The 14,881-nt window shown below is 41.9% G+C and overlaps 1 protein-coding gene across 9 annotated transcripts in view; it reads left to right on the forward strand.

Moving 5' to 3' along the window:
- The window catches only part of Rapgef2 (Rap guanine nucleotide exchange factor 2), a 214,656-nt gene that overhangs the window by 151,143 nt on the left and 48,632 nt on the right, over positions 1-14,881 (forward strand). For all 9 annotated transcript variants that reach the window (XM_013117786.3, XM_013117785.3, XM_013117784.3 and 6 more), the window contains one exon: positions 6,635-6,766. In XM_013117786.3, coding sequence (XP_012973240.1) covers positions 6,635-6,766 — 132 coding nt within the window. The remainder of the gene's footprint in view (positions 1-6,634; positions 6,767-14,881) is intronic.

Below are 14,881 nucleotides of genomic sequence, written 5' to 3' on the forward strand. Positions count from 1 at the left end.
AGAGAAATTTTGGGATTTCTCAGTAATTTTTGTTTTTTTGTGCAAATGGTTATAAGCGGATGAAAGTCAGTGGGATTCTTCTGCGGTTTAGTAGCACATTCCTCATAATCCCAGAAGTCAAGTGGTAGGGGTATGAGGATCAGTGGTTCAAAGTCATCCTGCACAAGAAGTTATCAAAGAAGGAGAAAAGATTTGCCCAATAGTGTGGCTGATAAAGTTTATAATTCTAACCTGAGAAACATATGAAGATGGCCTTTCTGACTTGGGAGAAAGTTCCTGCACTCAGATTGAAAGTCCTTTACCTTGAATGCTTGGAACCAATTATAAATTTGATTTGGGATTTTGTTAGGGGAGTGGGATAGGGTAGGAATGTTTTTATATGCATAATAAGATATCCTGGACCCAAGTCAAATTATGAAACTCATTCATGTTTCATATATGCTTTAAATAGTCTAAGATGATTTTATGCAGTCTTTAGCATACACAAATTTGATTTAGACATCACATGAGGTCAGATGTGGCATTTTCTTCTTGTGGTGCCAGGAATGCCCAATTTCTGATTCTCAGATTGGGGATACTCAACCTGTACCACATTTCAACAACTAATTCCAGCAGGTAACGGTTCGTAGTTAAACAGAATGCCACATGGAATGCTTACGAACATAAGCCATATCCTTATATAAAGAGTCTCTGTGACAGCTGCTTCTAAAGCAATAGGAAAACAGCGAAGAACTCTTGAGATAGAGTACAGGCCCTCTTCAACCTCCCAAGGTGTTCTAGTCCCTCCATCCTGGAGGCAGCATCGATGTGGCAGAAATAAGGATTTGTGTTTCAATAGTGTACATCTGGGTAGATGTAGACATTTAGAAACAAACATAGTAGGACTATACACCTAAAGCACAAACTAAGATGCTCATCATTTGAAAGAAAGCAGTGAGCTCCTCTACACAAACATGATCTACTGAGACTTACGTAGACTTTCGGGAGCCATGTAGGATGCGAGCTAGTAGACTAATAGAGTTATCTATGGCTGTGCCTAAGGTGTTCTAGTAGAAAAATAATGAGCAGATCAGCAGAAAAGGAAGTAGTGATGATTTCCTTATATGCCATTCATTTCACAAAAGAAATAAGTGCACAGAAATGAGCTAACTTGTCCATGGTCACCAGACTAATTCATTGGGTCCAATGTTAGGCTTATGTGTTTTATACTTGGTAGGAGCTTAGAGAGTCCTGTAAATTGTTAGTGTTTGGCAGGTTTCTTTTGAAGAAAAATTACAGTGTTTGTAATTTTTAGAAGAGTTTAGAAGAAAAATTACATGCCTCAAAATGCATGTAGAAAATGTTCATGTCTTCCCGTTCTGTATGTGAGTGAGCAAAAGAAATTAAATTGTGGGCCTGGAGGTATGTGATTAAGCACTTTCCTAGCATGTTTGAGGTTCTGGATTCAATCCCCAGCACCAGTATCCCCCCCCCCAAAAAAAACAAGGGAAAATGAAAAGGTAATCTTATATTGTATGAAACTGTTTTCTTTGTGGAATATTAACAATGATGTTTTCATTCAGGATGTTATATAAAAAATAAAAATTGGTAATGTTACAGACTGATGTTTAAACTTGTATGCACATAGTGAGGGGGTGGCTTTGAGTTTATTGTGGTTTTGGTGGTACCAGGGTTAACTTAAGCCAGGCAAATGCTCTACTGCTGAGCTGCATCCAGCTCTCTCTTTAGCCTTTTAAATGGGGGGCGGGGTGTCACTGAATTGCTTAGGTTGGCCTTGTACTCAGGCTGTGAATTTGTGATCTCAGCCTCAGCCTCCAGAGTAGTTGAGATTGCAGGTCTATGCCAACAGGACTAGAATTGCTTTTTAACACTGAGATCATATTGGAAGTATTTGTCTGTAGCTAAGTACTTTCTAATTACTGTGTATCACCCACTGGTATCTAGACTTAGATTGTACCATCGGTACTGTGATGTTGAGATGTGCCTTATGCAGGAGACACATCTTGGTGATATCCACGCCTTCATTTATCTCCTCCTCATAACACAGGCCTCCAAACAGTGAAGAAAGATCTGGGAGTGGTAGTGTTCACCCGTATTCCCAACATTCAGGAAGCCGAGGTGGTGGGATCTTAGATTTGATATCAGCCTGAGTTGTACTGTTAGCCTCTATCTCAGAAATCCAAACAGCAAAAAAGTGATGGATGCATGAGAATATGAAACACACACTCATACTTCACAGACGATTCTAGTGTTCTGGCAGTTCTCCCTCTGGAGTTAAACAGATGAGCTAAAGAGTGTTCACAAAACTCCAGTGTTGATGGGGAGAACAGACACATTTGTAAACTCTCAATCATCTACTCGATATGAAGTTAGTTTTAGTCACTGACAATTGGTTCACCTGAGATCGTATTACCCGGGGTTAGCTGCTTGGGAAGGCTGGATAGATCCCAGCTGTCTCCAAGTCTTGTGCACTGTGTTGCAAGGTTAGTTCAGAAAAAGACTGGCTAAATAAAATTCAGTTGATGGAAATGTATTTTTGCATTGTGAAGAATGAAGCTGGTATCTGGTAATAGAATCCCACAAAACACTTCCTAGCTGAATTGAGAGTCTGAGGCCATATTGCTCAGCTTTAATCACCAACCAGCGTTTCTTCACGGAGGAAATGGAAGGAAGGCAGCCTTTTAGTCTCCTTCACTCTTGCCAGCCTTAGGAGCGCTACCAGTTCTACAGTGTCCTAGTGATGTTTCAAGACCAGGACATCCCTGCTTGTTTTCTGAGTAGAGGCTATTAACTAGCAATCTTACAAATGTCATCTATTAAATTAGCAAATCAGTGATCAAGTGTACCTACTCACACATAAGATAAAGTCCCCTTTTAAAACTAGCCGTGGCAGTGTCCCTGTTCGTTCTCGATAAATGAAAGACATTATTACACAGGGAGTGCCTAAGTTTCTTGTACCTATGATTTGTTTTAGGTTTATGTATATTTAATTGACATTTATGTCTATGATTTAAATATATGTAATTTATTTCTGGTTTAAATATTCTTTAAATATTTTTTTAAATATATATGAGTGTTTTCCCTGTATGTCTGTCTGTCTCATGCCTGTGGAGGCCAGAAAAGGGCATCAAATCAATTAAAACTAGAGATACAGGGGTTGTAAACCACCATGTGGGTGATGGAACTCAAACCCAGGCCCCCTAGAAAGGCAGGAAGTGCTCTTAAGCACTGCACCTTTCCCCCAGCCCCTGGTATACATTCTTCTTTATTTAGCAGTGCTTGTGGTTAAACTATAGTCCAGACATTCATCTAACGATGTCTTATAAAAACTGTTTTCTAAGTGGGGTGTGGTGGTGCATCCCAGAATGCCGGAGGCAGAGGTAGGAAGATGAGTTCAGGCCAGCCAGGGCTTTCTAGCAAGACCCTGTCAGAAAGAAAACAACAATCAACCAACCACGCAGTGAGGACAACAGTAAAGCCCTACAGAAATCTGTTGTACACGGGGAGTGCAGGTCTAGTATGATGAGACTGTGAGTTCAAGACCAGCTTGCTTTGCATATCGAGTTCCAGGATAACTGGAACTACATAGTAAGACCCTGTCTCAATAAAACAGAAAGTCAGGTGGATCTTGGTGAGCTCCATTCCAGCCTCATTTACAGAGCGGGTTCCAGAATAACCAGGGCTGTTACACATAGAAACACTGTCTCAAACAACCAACCAAAACAAAACAAAACAAAACAAAAAACCCAACAACAATAAAAACAAAAAGCCCAAAAGACACCAGTCTAAAAAAAATTTTGTGTTCTACCACAAATATAATTTTAGAACTGTAGGACTCTGGATCCATGAACATTGAACAGTATTATCTTCATATATATATTGCTGTAGTATATGATAGATTCCTTTGACTTTTGTTTTACTAATGAATTTTTAGTAAGGGTTTTTGTTTTGCTTTTTTTTGTGTTGTTGTTGTTGAAATGCTGGGCTAGGGGGACATCTCAGTGGGTAACGGTGCTTGATTCCAAGCTGACAGCCTAAGTTTGATCCCTGGGAACTACATGGTTGAAGAGGAGAGCCAACTGATACAGACTGCCCTCTGGCCTCCACAGTACGGGCACAGACACACTCATATGTATAAACAAATAGTCAAATTAAAATTTTAAAGATCAGAGTATTTAAAATTGGCTTGTTTTCCTTTATTTATTTGTCCTAGTTAGATAATTATTGGATACGGTCTCAGGTTCATAAAACTTCCTTATTTATTATTTTTTAACATAACTTCAAACTTACAGCAGTGTCTATCACCATTCTAATGCACCAACAGTGTAAGTGAGCACTGGGCCAGGCTGGGAGCAGAGCAGAACCCTGACTGTTACTGGCAGAATGTGCCTGTGAGAAGATGTTAATTTAGACTCCCAGAGAGCCTCCCCAGGGTTCTCTGTTGTTGGGAAACCTGGTTGGAGCATGGTGCTTGTACCTGTCAGCCAACACCCACATTCTGTAGTTTTGTTTGAGGCTTAAGAGCTCTCATTATCCTGGCAGCCTCTGGCTGCTTTTCCATCAGGCCTGGTAGGACCAACTGATACACATCCCACAGTCCCTCACAGGGACACCTTTTCAGCCTTTGCTTTTCTGTGACCGTGATCCATACCCATATTCAATAACATTTAAAACTGTGGTTTTTAACTTTCCTACACAGGGCATTTCTGTTTCTAATTTTAGGAAATATTTAATTACTGTTTCCTCTAACTTTAGTACATCATTATTTTGTGCTCTTACCCATGGAACCCAGATTGTGGGGAAGGAGTTAAAGTTAGTGTGGGGACTTGGGGCATGGGTCACTAGTGGAGGGGAGAGCTTGCCTAACATAGCACAGGCTCGAGTTTGAACTCGGGCTTGTAAAAAGAGGTTTAATTCCCTTTTCTGCTGCACATCAGCACTTGCCTACATGACTTCTGGGATGGCAGAGGTTGCATTTTGGACTTTGTAGTCCCTGCTCCTGGCTGAGCAGCTGTCCTAGAGAAGCAGTGAACACTTGTTAGATAGAACTGAATTGTTAAGAGCAGAACTGTTTCTCTTTTAGTTCACAGATTGTTGTTCTGGGCCTAGGGAACCATGTAGCTGTGGTACTAGGTGGTGAGCAGGCACCAATAACATGTGAAAGCTGCCTGGGTCTCTCCCGAGCAGAGCAGAGTCTGCTCTGGCCACACCCAGCCCTCTCCGCAAACTCAAGATGGGCAGGAAGGGTGTCCAGGGAGTAGATCTTGAAGAGAAGATTCCTGTGAGCTTTGAATAGATAATCATCTAGTGTGGAAAGATTCACTAGGTAGTTGTAACTTCATTTGACATGGTTAATTTTAAAAGTTTTATGTGGCATATGTCAGTCTGACTTTCGTGTGTAAGTGAAATTAAATTTCAGTTACTTATTTGATAGTTACAAGCATAGATTCTGAATGTAGGCATGCCTGTATACCTGACTAGTACCTATAGAGAACTATGTTATACATATTTCACAAATTCAGTGATCACTCTTGTGAGATAGGAATGCTTGCAACACTTTCATTCACTACTTCTCTGCTATTGTGAACATGGGAGCTTTTATTTTTCTGTTATCTAATTTCATGCTGTACAATAAAATCATGTTTAAGTCTTATATACTTTGGCAGTAGCATTTAGTAACAGAGTTGTAACTACTGTTAAACATACATATGTAGGGTAGAGATTGTTGGCATCTAGGCAGCTCTGAATGAATGTGGAATACAAATCCATTGTGCTTAAGGCATCGAAGCTTATTGACTGAATCCCAGGCATCTCCCTTGGAAGGCTTATTCTGTGCTGTGTGGTACCATTGCATTTCTGGAGAGGGAACGAGCGTATAAGACATGACGGGAAGGTCTCTAAAGCAAGCCCTTACTAGATTTTACTAGCTAAATAGGACCAGTATACAGCAGCAAAGAAAGACGATTATGGGTGTTTACCATACCAACTAGTATGTTTTCTAATGCATTACTAGTCAGTGCTGTTGGTACATTGTATACAAGTCTAGTGTGTAGACATGGAGTGGAGAGCGGGGAGGGTAGAGAGCTCGTATGTGTGTAGACAAGTGAATGTTGTCTGTGAACTCGTTCAAGTTCTTAGAAGATGTTTTAATCTAACCTAGTAAGTGGCAATATGATTCAGTGCTTCCAGGATGCTTGCTATAAAGAAGAAAAAACAAAACAAAGCAGGTTTTAAATATTATTTGAGCATGGATGAATCAGAAGTCTGTTTCTTTAGCTATCTATGTAAATTGTTGTCACAAATTTGCATTGGTTGGCAATTGCCAACAAATAGAACTAGAGTAATTTGTTCATTTATTTGTTACTTGAAAATTGTATTTTACCAAATTAAATGTTCATCTATGTGCCGATCACTTATTTAGACATCTAGTTTAGTACTATTAAGGTTCATTGTGAACTTCAGCATGTTATGGTTTGGGTTGATAGGGCCATACTGAATACTATTGAATGGAAGGATCTTGCCTAGTAATAGTTGTGGCCCAGCGCAGTGTAGTCGGGTACGGTGTCATAGTTTTAAGTGTCTTGGTGAAGTTTTTATTTCAGCTTCTAAGCCCATCCTTCTTCTGCTCCTGTAGCTCCCTGCAGATTTCACAAAGCTGCACCTCGCCGACAGCCTCCACCCTCAGGTGACGCACGTCTCCTCCAGCCACTCAGGATGTAGCATCACCAGCGACTCTGGAAGCAGCAGCCTTTCTGACATTTACCAGGTAAGAAGGGCTCTGCAGGCTCCTCCGTCCGCTCCAGGGAGCTTTAGAATTCCTAGAGATGAGACGCACAAAGCAGGTGTGTGTGCACACATCATGGATGCATGTTATGTACACGAGGCGCTGCTCATGTGTCGCAGACTGTGCCGTGCTGTGTGCGTACTTGAGGAAGTAGCTCTACCGCTGAGTGGCTACCAGTTGGCAGAGTGTTGAAAGAGAGTGACGGGGTTGGTTCTTGTTGCTCTAAATGTTTCATTCATTTGTCTACAGGCAGATTTTGGTGTGTAAGTCTGACTCAACTAAAAAGCAGCAAAATTACCATTTTGTGGTCTTATCAACACACAAAAACCCCTTTCCCTCAAAAATAGTTTATTTTGGAGCCAAATATGAGTGGTCATGGCTTGGTAGTACAGATTCAGGTTTGCCAGTTGTTAACCATGTAAAGGGTGTGGAAATCTGAGAACGTGCCGACAATACACAGATATGCATAATTCTACAGAAAAGTAGATATTGAAAGATATCAAAGATCATATAGTTTTTTTTGTTTTTGTTTTTTTTTCTGTTTGTTTGTTTGGTTTGGTTTGGTTTGGTTTGGTTTGGTTTGGTTTGGTTTCGGAGACAGGGTTTCTCTGTGTAGTCCTGGCTGACCTAAAACTCAATATGTAGACCAGGCTGACCTCAAAATCAGAGATTCCCCACCAGCCTCTGCCTCCTGAGTGTTGGGATAAAGGCCATGTGCCACCATGCCTGGCTTCTAAGAATATTTTCTGGGGAGAAATTCCATTGTTGCTTAAATGTAATTAGTTCTTTTTCTTTAGAATCTGTTTTGGAAGGAAATCCTTACCAAAGTCTGTATGACATTAAATTTTATAGCTCAATGAAACTTTTGTCTTACGATCCCAGTGAATGCTATTTATATAAACAAATAGTATTTTGACGGTTTAAGAAACAACTTATGGACCCAAAGGTGTTTTTGTTTTTTATTTTCAATAGTTTTTAAGAAATTCAGAGTATTCAGATTTCTAAAGCAGTATACATCTTTCAGGCCTTTTTATTTATTTATTTATTTTTAATTCTTTTTTTATTTTCCAGTTTAAATTTAGATAAGAAACAAGGTTGCTTCACAAGTCAGTTCCAGGTCCCTCTCCCTTTCCCTCCCCTCCTCCCGTGCCCTCCCCCCAATCCCCCCATCCCCGTTATCCCCTCATTCCCCCAGGGAGGGTGAGGCCCTCCATGGGGGTGTCCATAGTCTGTCATTTCATATAGGGCAGGGCCTAGACCCTTCCCCAAGAGTTCAGGGTGAGAGTGCACCTCACATTGTTCTATGGGAGTCCAAAGTCCGTGTGTATACTTGGGATGGGTACTGATCTGCTGCCCAAGGCTCAATAGATTACCTAGGCCTCCTCACTGACACCCAGATTCAGGGGGTCTTGATCAGTCCCATGCTGGATTCCCAGGCTGATGCCTGGGATTCAAGAGTTAACCTTTGTCTGGTCAGCTGTTTCTGGGGGTTAAACCAGCCCAGTCTTAATCCCTTTGGTCATCAGTCCTCCCTGTCTGTTACTGGCTTTCTTGAGTTCAGCTCAGTACTTAACCGAAGGAGTCTGCCTCTTCTTCGATCAGCCACTAAATGAAGTTTCTGTTTCCCAGACTCTCTTGCCATAGGATTGTAGGCTGGCACTCCCCAGATCTATGTCTAAAATCCATATATGAGAGAGTACGTGCCATGTTTCTCTTTTTGTGACTGGGTTACCTCACTCAGGATGGTTTCTTCTAGTGTCATCCATTTGCCTGCCAATCTCATGATTCCATTGTTTTTTTCTGCTGAATAGTACTCCATTGTGTAAATGTACCACATTTTCTCTATCCACTCTTCGGTTGAGGGACATCTAGGTTGCTTCCAAGTTCTGGCTATTACAAATAATGCTGCTATGAACATAGTGGAACAGACATCTTTGTTGTATGAATGGGCATCTTTTGGATATATGCCTAAGAGTGGAATTGCTGGGTCTTGTGGTAGGTTTATTCCCATTTTTCTGAGGAATCGCCATACTGATTTCCAAAGTGGCTGAACCAGTTGGCACTCCCACCAGCAATGGAGGAGTGTTCCCCTTTCACCACATCCTCTCCAGCATAAATTGTCATTGGTGTTTTTGATTTTAGCCATTCTGACAGGAGTGAGATGGTATCTCAGAATTGTTTTGATTTGCATTTCCCGGATGGCTAAGGATGTTGAGCACTTTCTCAAGTGCCTCTCAGCCATTTTAGACTCCTCTATTGAAAACTCTATGTCATCAAAATACTTAAATTTACATGTGGACATTTTAATTATCATACTAAAAGTATTTTAGCATACAAAAAATGAATGAAAAAAATGGCAGTGTCCACAGGTTTTATTGCATAGTTCTTCTTTGGACCCACTCCCCAATAAGGAAAAAAAACCACACACATGAAAAAAACGATCAGAGACTCACATGATAGAGTTACATGAAATCCAGGTGTACCCAGGTGGGGGGAAAGACACTTCACATCTTTATCTCCTTAAGATGTAGCAAGGCTTTGTAGCAGCAAGATTGAAAGGCGATGTTTGTCCTATAGACTTGAGACCAGTGTCTTCTGGCATTGTTAAGAGCTGTGACTTTATCAATGCTTTAATTTATAGTGGGGCTACATTGTATTCCCCATACTTTGTGTGTGTGGGAGGGGCATGTAGATCTGATTCAAGACCAGCCTGGTCTCCAGTCTTCATGCTGAGTTCTAGGCCAGCTAGGACTATTAGGTAAAACTCTGTCTCAAGAACAAGAGAAAAGGAAAGGAAAGAAAGAAAAGAAATAGATTCTTGGTTCAGGAATCATCTGCCTGCCCAATGACAGGCTAGGATATGGGTTCCCTTCCTGAACCAGGCAGTGGTGACTTGTCCCTTACCCTGGAGTGGCAGCATAGGCCTGCCCCACACAGCCCTTTCTCAGAATCTGTCCCTTTTAGTCTAGGCTGACCTCTTGGAGGCTGGGGAGTGGCTTAGTATATAATGGGGGACCAGCGTTAGGATGATGTCCCCTGGAATGGGCATGTATTGTCCTGGCTGCTGCAGGAGTGGGGGATGGATAAGTCTGAGATTTCCACCTTTTGTGTTATTCACAAACACTAGGTGGATCTTCTGGCCAGAAAAACAGAAGCAAAGGAAGCACAAATGTAATAAACAAGCCATGCTCAGCAGACAGACCAGACACGGGACAGACAAACTCACCAGTAAGGCTGCAGGGTGGACTCTGGGAAGAACCCCTAGGAATGCTCATGGTGAGGGGACAGAGACATGGTTCCACCTTGTCATCTAAGCAGCCTGAGGAGTTAGCCTCCATGCTGAAATAGACCTAGCTGGTAAAAAAGATACTTTAATAAAGGCCCACACACAAGGGTTAAGAGAAAGAAAGGCTCCAAAAAGAAAATAAGACATATAAATATGAGTATGGGCATGCCAAGGGAAAGTGGTCTTCATAAATGGGAGCTTTTAATATAGCAAGGAATCTCTTTTCTCTCCAACTTTATTTTAAAACAAGCTGTAATAATCTTTCCTTTGTTAAAGAGCCAAGAGGCAAATTCAGAGAAAGATGGGTTACAGTGTAGGGCTGTCCTCAGACTTTAACTTTAACTCAGACACAACATCTAAATATTGCTTTTTGATTTCTGTTTTTTTTTAAAATGTGTATGGTTGTTTTGTATGCCTGTGTAAAGTCTGCACACCACGTGCATGCAGTGCCTATTGAGGCCAGAAGAGGGCACCAGATACCTGGGGACTGAGCTAAAGATTGTTGCCCTGTGGGTTCTGGGAACCAAACCCAGGTTCTATGGAAGAGCAGCCAGTGCTCTTAGCTGCTGAGCCATCTCCCCAGGCCTCTATTTATTTCTAGCATCCCATTTTAACTTATTTTTTTACACTCCTGTTAAATTTTATAGATTACTGATCTTATTAGTTCTTTTTAAATGTTCTTAAATTCTAATTAAGACTGCCTGATTATGATTTTAAAGAATTCCGTTTCCTAGAATTAATAGTTAAGTGCACATAGTGAAACAGTTTACAGACAGTAAATATCCCCTAGGATGCATAAAACCAGAATTACTTTTAGATTCCCCCCTCTTTTTTTTTTTTAGTATTTGCAATTTGAAATAACACACCAAATGTAAAATCAGCTGTAGTTTAAAAAAATCGTTTTTTTTCCCCCCAGGTATTTCTCCCCTCCCTGTCCTAGTTAAAATTAACTTCCATTTGACACAGCCTGTCATTGAGTATCAGGGCAGCCTGTTGGCACGCTGTGAGGGGTCGTCTTGGTTCCTCGTTGGTGGAGGAGGGTTCAGCTCACTCACTATAGGCAGGCACCATTCCTGGGGCAAATGGCTCTGGGCTGTACCCAAAAGCTAGCTGACTGGGAGCTGTAAGCAGCCTTCCTCCATGGCTTCTGCTTGGAGTTTCCGCTTCTGGTCCTGCCCTGACTGCCTTCAGTGGTGGACCGCGAGCTGACCGTGTAAGCCAAAACCCCTTCCCTCCCCAAGCTGCTTTTGATCAGAGTGTCTGTCACAGCCCCAACAGGAAAACAGAAACACTTAAATCAAATTAACACGCCAAGTGGTCGGGAACCAAAAAGTGCATTCAAAGCCAACAAACCAACAGACAAATGGATATCTTAAAGGCTTTAAAAGTTGTCCTCACCCAGTAGGTCCCTAATCAGCCAGCTCAGCACAAACAGACCCTCAGCCAAACCAAGGAGGCGGGACTCCCAAAGAGACCCCTCACACTCACCGTGGAATTGGTTCCTGGCTCTGATCTGGAAAGATCATTCTTGGGGCTCCAAGTTGAGCACCGTACCTGCTGACGCGATCAGCTCTTACCTAAAAAGGAGTGAGAGATCATTTTAGAGCCGTGACCATGGGCCAGAAACACAGATTCAAGTTATCTCAAATTCCATGTTCCGCCGGAAGGGGCACCTCAGTTGAGAAAATGCCTCTGTCAGATCGGATTGTAGGCAGGCACGCCTATATGGCATTTTCTTAATTAGTGACTGAAGGGGGAGGGCCCAGCCCATTTTGAGTTGGGACACCCCTGGCCTGGTAGTCCTGGATTCTGTAAGAACGTAGGCTATGCAGGCCAATAAGCAGTATCCTCCATGGCCTCTGTGTCAGCTCCTGCCTCTGGGTTCCTGCCCTGCTTGTCCTGACTTCCTTCAGTGATGAACTGTTATATAAAAGTATAAGCAAAATAAGCCCCGTCCTCTGCAAGTTGCTTTTCATCTGCAAGTGCTTTATCATAGCAGTAGTAACCCCAAAGAGACAAGACCTCAGATGCATGCTTAGCTTTCTGGAAAAGTTACACTATGAAAAATACTAGTTGCTTGAAGCTAGTGTTCTGTTTCGGTGTTGCAGAGGTTTTACCTGATAGGCGGAAAGGTATCAGGCCATTTACAGAAGTGGTAACAAATGGCTACCAGGGAGCTAGCTGAAGGTTGCCTAAGATCCTTTGGCTCTGGACATGCAACATTGTAATGTTTCCGTCTTCAAAGTTCTGATCGTTAATCAGCTTTGCAAAAGGTTGGGTAAAAGCTGTTTTTTGTATGTTTGTTTGTTCACAGTAAAATTATCTTATTAAAATCTGTTGAATATGACAAAGCAGAAGTATTTAGATCAAGTTGTTGGATTTTTATCCGTCCATCCGTCTGTCCGTCCATCCATCCATCTTCTCTCATTTATTATATCGCAACTGAAGTTTGCCTTCCCTCCTCTCCTCCCACGTCCCTCCCCAAACACACACACTTCCCCTTTCCTCAAGATCCACTCCCCTCCAATTCCCCTCGAAAAAGAGCAGGCCTCCTAGGAATGTTCCATTGAATTGTTTTTAAATTAACTATGGTCTTTTGTAGGTTTAAAATAACTTTTAAAAAATTTATTACATTTGTATGTTTGTTATGCATATGTGCACGCGTGTGTGAAATTCAGAGGACAACTTGTGGCGTTTTGTAGCTGGTTTCCTTGGGCCACCAGCCCCTGAATCATGACACAGAGACTTACTAGTTATGAATGCTTGGTTTTAGTTTAGACTTTTCCCACTAGCTCTTATAACTTATTTTAACCTGCTTCTCTTTATCTATGTTTTGCCACAGGGCTTTTTAACCTTTTGTTCTGTATGTCCTACTTTCCTGCTTCCTTGCTGCCTGGCAGACTGGCTGCTGCCTGGATGACTGACCCCTGATCTCCCGTTTTTTCTCCCTTGTTCCCTGTTCTCTCTGCCCACCAGCCCCACCTATCCCTCCTCTGCCTAGCTATTGGCCATTCAACTTTTTATTAGACCAATCAGGGGCCTTAGGCAGGCAAGGCAAAACAGCAGCATAACTTTACATTATTAAACAAATGCAGTATAAACAAAAGTAGCACAGTTAGACAATTGCGTCATAAGCAAATGCAACTCTTCTTTACATAGTTAAACAAATATTCTATTTCACAACTGGGATTGATTCTCTTCTCTGGGATCCAACTCAGGTCATCAAGCTTGGTGGCAAGTGTCTTAGCCCACTGAGCTTTCCCATCAACCCTAAAATAAATTCTTATGCTACTGATAGATGGGGGAAGCTGCAACTGTGGAATTCAAAAGGTTTTTTGTTGTGATTTTGTTTCCCTCACACATTCTCTGTTTCTCTATGTCTCTGTCTTTCTCTCCCAGCTCACTCCCTATCCTTCCCCCACCCGTGTGTGTGTGTGTGTGTGTGTGTGTGTGTGTGTGTGTGTACACCCACACATGTGCAAGCTCAGGTGCTTGCAGAGAGTGGAGGAAGATACCACCTCCCATAGAACCAGAACTATGGGAGATTGTGAGCTGTTTTTGTTTTGGAGGAGTGCTGGGAACTGAATTCAGGTCCCCTGGAAGAGAAGCAAGCATTTTTAAGCATTGAATCACCTCGCTATTCCCTCAAAAGTATCTTTAAAGGCAAAATAATAGCAATTGTTTAGGAATTAAGTGTGTGAATTTATTAAAAGTGATTGAGATTCAAGCACACAGAAAGATCGTTTTGGAAACCTCATACACATTCTATTAATGCTGCATTTTGTATGATTTCACACAGATGGAATATTATACTCACTTTACAAAATCTTTCGTCACATTAGCTGGGCGTTGGTGGCACACACCTTTAATCCCAACACTCGGGAGGCAGAGGCAGGCTTGTCTTCTGTGACCACGCCCTTGGCGTGCAGCAGCATCCCCGCTTGTTTCCCCATGGTGAATTCCAGCGTTGCCTTGCTTTTTTTGTTTGTTTGCTTGGGTTTTTTTGTTGTTGTTGTTGTTGTTGTTGTTGTTTTTGTTTTTTCGAGACAGGGTTTCTTTGTACTGTTTTGGAGGCTGTCCTGGAACTTGCTCGGTAGACCAGGCTGGTTTCGAACTCACAGAGATCCGCCTGTCTCTGGCTCCTGAGTGCTAGGATTAAAGGCATGCGCCACCAACGCCCGGCGCATTGTATTTTTGAGTGTCACAGAATGAATTCTCTTGCTGGGGAACAGGCAGATTCTTCCGTCTGAAGCAGTTTTACTTACAGTGGTTGGAAGTATCAAGGCCTTTAAGGGAGTATTGCCGATATTAGATTCTCTGGTTTTGGTTATTTGCTTGTTAGATTTTCCTACAATGTACTTACTTTAGTTCAGAATCTATACCCCAATAGGTTAAATGAAAATGAGATTAAAATGGCTGCTCTAGAGAAATCGTAATAGATGCTTCAAGATGCAAGATTAGAGCTCATGTTCCCTGGTCTGAACCGAGATGTTAGAAAGGAAGTGCTACAGGGTTGGAATTGTAGCTCAGTGGCAGAACGGTTGGCTGCATGTTCAGTCCCCAAAACTGCCTAAATAAAAGCTCTGCACTTCATTCTGTAAATATTGAGTCAAATTATAAGAAAATGATTAAGACTCTGGGGTTAGAACTCCTGGGTTCTCAGCTTACTTTATGGTTCAGCAGCAACATGACCTTGACCTTGGGGAAAAGACCTTTGAAGGTTTAGAAAAAGGATGTAAAGACTCTCCCTATGCTTGTAGTGAGGGTTAAATGAGATATCAGCTTACCGCATTGCTGACTTACTAAAATAT

This window comes from Mesocricetus auratus, unplaced genomic scaffold (assembly GCF_017639785.1).
Source record: "Mesocricetus auratus isolate SY011 unplaced genomic scaffold, BCM_Maur_2.0 Super-Scaffold_100009, whole genome shotgun sequence".
Classification (NCBI taxonomy): domain Eukaryota; kingdom Metazoa; phylum Chordata; class Mammalia; order Rodentia; family Cricetidae; genus Mesocricetus; species Mesocricetus auratus.